General features: G+C 43.2%; 1 protein-coding gene across 3 annotated transcripts in view; it reads right to left on the minus strand.

The window, feature by feature from the left end:
* The window catches only part of EPHA3 (EPH receptor A3), a 365,687-nt gene extending 365,298 nt beyond the window's left edge, over positions 1 to 389 (minus strand). For all 3 annotated transcript variants that reach the window (XM_046647947.1, XM_046647948.1, XM_046647946.1), the window contains exon 1: positions 223 to 389. In XM_046647947.1, the coding sequence (XP_046503903.1) occupies positions 223 to 310 (88 nt within the window). In that variant the 5' untranslated portion in view covers positions 311 to 389. The remainder of the gene's footprint in view (positions 1 to 222) is intronic.
* Positions 390 to 6,907: the final 6,518 nt, after the last annotated feature.

Below are 6,907 nucleotides of genomic sequence, written 5' to 3' on the forward strand. Positions count from 1 at the left end.
ATTGCTTGACTCGGTACCAGATTAAAAACACATTTTAGGTTTAGGCAATCCAGAATTATTTCTTACAGTGTTTTAGAAAACAGAGGAAAATAAAAGCACATCTCTGGTTTACTCTCAGAGCCCACTGCTTTATTCTGAGGTACCCTCACAACCCGAAGAGGCTCGGGGAGGGCGTGCCGCGCGGAGCGGCCGCGCAGGCTGTGCGCCCGGCGCCTGGCTCACCTTCGTTGGAGGGAGGGACAGTCACTTCCCCGGAGCAGCCGAGAGCAGAGCAGCTGAGGAGGAGGAGGACGGAGAGGTGACAATCCATGTTGCTGGTGCAGAGGGCAGTGAGAGGAGGATACCTCCATGAAGCATGCCACTGCTGTGCCGGAGCGCTCTGATCGCCGGAGAAGTTACCATGCTCCGCTCGCAGGCTGATGTCAAGTTTGACACTGGAGATAAGGAGGAGTCTGGCGGCCGCTCGGCGAACCGCGCTCAGGGACTGCCCTGGGTCCTAGTGCCGCCGGAAGCGACGCGGAGGAGCGGCCGCGCGCGGAGGCTCTGAACCCGGAGCCGGCGGCGGGGCTGGGGGGGCGGCGGCGCCAGCGGGGCAGGAAATTCCCAAGTTGTGATGGGGCAGTGGTGCAGAGCAGTGGTGGGGAGAGAACACCCCGTCTTTACTTTCAGTGAAAAGCAGCTATTTTATTGTTTGCTGTGCATGCTCTCTAGGTTAGCTCCCTGAAGAACCTAGAAACCCTGATGGGAGTGTGGTATGGCACTGTGCGTGGACAAAAAACTGAAATGCCACAGAAGTGTTTGCTATTGAAAGAACGGGAGCCTGCCATTAAAAAAATCAACGATGATTGTATAATTCAAAGGAAAATTAGAATCTTTCCTCTACTATTTCCCTGTGCTCATAACTCTTCTGGAGTCCTTTGTGGTGCAGAAGGACACCAATACAAACCCCGACCGGAAAGGCTCTTCTCTTCTACACCAGGTGGTGTCCGGGCTCTTAGCTAGATTTGGCCCAGGGCTTTCAGTGCAAAAGGCACACTTTGTTTTTCCCGCCTGGGAAGGAACCTTCGGCGTCCTAAGGAAGTGAACGAAACCGGCCCAGGGACAGCTGCAGGTCAGCAGTCATCCGTGTTCTGCGCTGTGGGTTTGAGTAGGAGTAATACAAACCAAGCCTAACGTTTTTGACGTGGCATCACCAGCCCCCTTCGCCGTCCCCACCGGGACCTCCGGCCCTGTGAGATAAACAGTGCACAATTCTCAACTCCCCTTTCAGCTTTTCAGCCACTTCCAATCTTATAATAGTTGGATACTGCTCTTCTTTAACATTCCAAATCCACGGCAAAACAATAGTGTCCTTGCGCTTTCTCACTTACTTTACACCACGGTTGTAAACAACTTCTGTTATTTCTAGCTCCCTTGTTGGACAATATAATTGCAATCTATTTCAGCCAAATAATTTTGTAATTCATATTTTGAAGACTATTCTCACTTATCTTTAAAATATCCCCCAGAAAGTGATTACTTGGATCTCCTCCCACTCATCTGTCTTCTCCTACTCAAAACAGAAAACAGGACTTGAGTTCCTCGCACGACTCCGGAAAGTAAAGGGGGTGACAGCTGTAAGGTCAGCGATTGGCTTTAGAGTTTGGAGTTATGGCATCTCAATAAGGGCCCGAAAAGAACTCGCTAATAAGATATTCATTTCACAAACACTATGCTTTTAATGTGAGAACACCATTTTTGAAGGAATTTAAATTAGTGGCTTCTGACAATAGTTTGTTGGCTGGGATGGGGCTGGGGAAGCGTGGCGGAAGCCTGGGCAGAGTGGCCTGCTCACTCTCGTGTGCCTTATTATTATGTGGCTCTAGCTGTGGCCCACATTATGTCACCCAAGGCTGTGGAACCCTCAGAATTGAAAAGAACGGCAGATACTGAACAGACCACTCAGCTGGTATGATTCTGGCAGTTCTAACATTCCATCACAACTTTCATCTTTCCCTCAGGCACAGTTCCATTGTTCCAGGGTTAGAGAAAATTTTCTGAAACTTGAAAGAAAATAAAGTCTTATTTGGAGTGACAATTTAAAAACATTCTGGAAAAGCATGCCAGTGTGCTGATATGCACATACATTGGCCTCCCCTCACGTGACTTCCCTCTTCACACTTAAACTGCTCCTGTGGCAGAGCCATTCGTGTTTGAAGAAAACAACAATAGTGTCAAAATGAGTAAAACAATTCCTGGCCTGGGAATGCAATGTAAACATAGGACCTCTCCATCAGAGACTCTCTGGGTCAGGAGACATCAGACAATAGGTAAGGGTCTCCATAATCTGAGTGCCATTCTGGTTGATGTGAAAAGAGGGAGGCATTAAACCGCTGGGAGTCAGGAATGTGTCCAAGGTAGCATGGAGGTGAGGCAGCCATCAGGGAAGACCTCAGCAGGAAAGTAATAATGGAGCTGTGGTTTGGAGGATGAGTAGGAGCTTACCAGTCAGAGAACGGTTCAGAAGCCACTGCAGGCAGGCAGATGGAACACAAACAAAATCACAGCATTTCCAAGTGAGGGCGAGAGAAAGTATCTGGCAGATATAGAGCATCCAGTGTGTGTGATATAAAGTAGGGCCAGGGTACCAAACGTGAGGGGTGGGGATGGAGTGCTAGGGGACGTTCTTCAAAAGGCAGGTTGGAAACTCTGCAGACATTTCTATGCCACGTGTCAATGATTTTACAATATATTCTAGATGAGAGAGAGATCTCAAAAGCATTCAGCAAATAAAAATGTTGTCTTATCTAAGCTTTAGAAAGAAATTTTACTGACAGCATAGAGCAGAGTGTCTCCACCTGTAATAGATGGGCCACCTGCTGTTGAAGCCCCCAGGATATTATTGAAAGTGCATATCCCTCTGCCCACCACAGACTTACTGAATCTGAATCTCTGAGCTGGGCCCCAAGACCCTGCAACTTGACAAGCTCCTCAGTGATCCTGTGGTCCTCAAGATTTGAGAGCCACTGCTGAGTGGGAAGAAAGGAAAAGCAGAGGCAGGATGGCAAGATTTGTGGCTGTTTTTAAAGTGAAGCTAAAGTGATAAGGAACTGAACTAGGATCCATGTAACAGAAAGAAGGAAAATATGAGATGAAATAAAAATACATGTTTGAGGTTAAATTAACAATATTCCCCAATGAAAACTGGACTTTGGGGTTGAGGAAGAGGGAGCTGACTAAGACATTTGCAACATTTGGTTTACTTGATGGCTGAGTTCAGCAGAATGTGAGTGCCCAACATGTGCCTGACAATGTGCTAGACAATGAATAAGAGCTTGACCCTGCCCTTTAAAATAACTTAGAATCAGATCGAGAAATTGTGACTAGTGTTAGATAGAGGTCCATGTGGAGTGTTTTCACAGTACAAGGTGCAGGGAGAGGTAAGTCAAGTCAGGGGATAAAGGGTATCTCCCTGGAGTAGATGGCAGTTGAGTGACACCTGGAAAGAAGTGTTTTAAAGAAAAGAGTTCTGAGAAGAAATAAGAAAGATGGAAAGCCTGCTTTTGGAGGAAATGACAAATCCTTCTATTAGGAGAGCATAGATTTCGAGATGGTGTCAGGGGATATGGGAAGGGGAGACAGGAAGGTTAGCAAAGTGCAAGGTTAAGAAGAATTCCACTGGCTCTTCTAAGAAGCTGGGACTTGAGGGTGATGAGGGGCAGAAGAGAGACATATTCAATCTGCATTTTGATCACTGTGACATGTTTAAGGGGGGAGGGTAAAATGGAAGCAAAAACACTGATTTGGAGCCAAGAGAGTGATTCAGATCCCTTTGCAATAAGATAGCCAGTATCATGCAGAGGTGTGAGTGGGGCTGTTGAATCAGACTAGCCTAAGTGCATGCCCAGGCTCTGTTACTCTTAGTGAAATTCCAACAATAACATATCCTATCTTATAGGGATGTTGTAAGGATTAGGTAAGATTTGGAATGGTACAGACAAAATGTAAGCCTAGTGCTTGACATATTAAAAGCATCCAATACATTTTTTTTTAATCTTGATCTAAAAGAGAGATGCAGAGGGTATGATACTGAGCAGTGACAGTAGAACAGCAAATTACACAAATACAACTTGGGGGATTGGCAAAACTTCATAATAGATTGGTTATGAGAAATGAGGTAGGTAGAAATGTCTAGGAGGTCCTCCAATCTCTGCCTTGAGTGAAGAGATAGTCAGAAATGCAAGAGAGGTTTTGAAGAGAGAGAATGGGCATAGATACAAACATTTCTGTGTTGAGTGCATCTAGTTGAAGTCACCTGAGGGAAAGCCAAGAGTAGATGAACTCTTAGGAGACAAAAAGCATGACTAGGGTTGTTCCTTTGGAAATAATTTCCTCTGCAAATAGTATATAAAGAAGCAAGTAGGCTCATTCACGTAAGCAAAGGGATGGCAGAAAGATTGGTTGGCAAGGAAGAAAACTCAACAGCAGAAACAGAGAACAGCAAAGAGCTAGAAGAGGTTAGCAGGTTAGAAGCCAAACTTTTCAAGGATTTCACAAACAGTTCATGGTCAAAAGCACATGCAACAAAAATATCCAGGAAGATATTGACTGAAACGAGACAACTGGATTTGACAGCTGAAGGTTTCGACGACTTTGGAGATAGCAGTTTAGGTGGAGTAATTGGGCTGCAAGTAGGATTAAGACAAAGGAGTAAATGGAAAGTGAGGGAGTAGAAAGAGTAAAGGTACTAGTCTTTCAAGAAGGCAAGCTTGGAGGAAAAGGCAAGCCTAGAAAAGAGGAGAGCAGGGAGTAATGGGACCGTGAAAGACTAGGAGAGGCTTACAAGATTTCTCTCTCTTGTGCTTTGCTGACTAGTGATGCAATTAATTGACAAGGAATTTAGTGGATCAAATTTGGGATATGGAGAAAAAGTGGGAAAATGACGACTTCTGTTTAGGACATGGTGAGATGTAAGTGCAGACATTCAAAGCAGCAGTTAGACACAAAACAAAAAGCCCCAAGGGAAGGTAGGTTAGAAACTGCAAACTGAACAATCATTAGTAAATTGGTAGGAGCTTAATCCGCTGGAGTAGATGGAATTGCCCAGAAAGATCATAAACAGTGAGGAGGAATCAATTCTGTTAAATAAAATATTCAAAAGGCAGAAGGGTGGTGTGAAGTTCTCAGAATTAATCAAGTGGAGTAAATTTGTAAAAGAAAAAGAGAGTGAGATGGAGATGACAAGACAGATGAAAATTTCAGGAAGGGGACAGTCAACCGAAAAAGAGGGTAGAGTTTGATGAAACTTGAAAAGGAAGTGTTTTTCAGTTAATGGAAAGAACACAGGACTGGGAGTCCCCTCCCAGAAAAATCATCTTTAGAGCTGCACAATTCTTTAGAGCCCATCATTTTACAATTCGAGGAAGACTGAAACATGAGTGACTCGTCCTGTTCACACATCAAAGGCAACAATAGGGAGAATATGTGAGACATCTTGCCATTATACAGGAAAATACTAGAAAAAATTCTCATGAGAAACATGGCTGGGACTCCTCCATTGCCTAAGAGTTTGAGGGTGATTAGAACAGTAGAATAGTCCCAGGAAGCTTCTGGAAGGGCATGATTTTTCGGGACAGTCACTGAACTCTGGATTTGAAAATAATCACAGAGGGTTGCACAAATTAATTTGCGGTATTTTAACTGATATCCACTGAATTAACATATCTTGAATTTAAACATGCAAGTTTATGCAATCAATATAAAAATTTGCATGCTTGAACTAATTGAAAAATTCTAATTGTAAATGAGAAAGATTTCATCTAATTGTTATAAAGTCATCGAAAGAAAAGCAAAAAATAGCTCATAATTGTGATTTGCTTGTTAGGCTTAACCAGTGCTGTTTAAAGTCGTCTCTTACACTCACTTTTAAAATTACCTCTGGAACATTTCTCCATTTTTAAAAACAAACTTTACTACTACCATTACTTCCTAGTCTTCCATGTCTCTTGCCAAAAGACAGTCAAAACAAGCCAAGAGTTCATCTTAAAATCTAAGGAAAACATCCCAAACCTCTGAGCCAACTCAGAGCAAGGGCAAAAGGGGCCTTTGGTGGGTGGGGAGGGCGGGGAGGGTCTGACTGAAATGGAACCTGCAGCACAGCCCTTTAAGTTCACTTCTGAGAAATCATCATGTATATTTACACACACACATGCGTTCATATACATATGTACACTTGCATTCACACACATGCTACAGGACTTACTCTATCAATACGTTACCCAATAGTGTTTCCTGGAGCAGGACGTCTAAATCATTAACGTGCAGAAGACTGGGGAGCTGGTCAAAATGCAGACTCTGATTTAGTGAATCTAGGGAGAGCCTGAGATTCTGCACTTCTCAAAAGGGCTTGTCTTCTGCGGATCTGACAACATTTTGTATGGGAAAGCTCTAGAATACATATGTTTTGTTTGGAAAATTAGAAAAAATGTCTAGAGATACAATTAAATACAACCATTAAAATACTAAACAGTTAGATGATAAAGACATGAGAATACACGGCCCAATCGATTCAACCTTATCTCCCTGTAAACTTCAAGATAAACCTAATGATCCCACAAACTAGTTACGCAACCCTAACTACCCCTATCCCTCTCTCCCTGAAGGTGTAAGGTCAAGACTAATTCATCGCTACTGTGGACTCATTTCACTTCTATCTGTATCACTCTTGTAAGCATTTTATAATTTACTCATCTGCATTGTTAACTGTTTTAAGGGTATGAATTCTCTGGCCAGTGTTTTAAGTTCTTCAATGACGAAGTAAATACCAACATTATCTGGAAGACAAAAGACACTATTTAACACAACAATGTGTAATAATTTATTTCATTTTATTTCAGATATGTTCAATATGTGACAATGACAGTTTGAT

This window comes from Equus quagga, chromosome 21 (assembly GCF_021613505.1).
Source record: "Equus quagga isolate Etosha38 chromosome 21, UCLA_HA_Equagga_1.0, whole genome shotgun sequence".
NCBI lineage: Eukaryota > Metazoa > Chordata > Mammalia > Perissodactyla > Equidae > Equus > Equus quagga.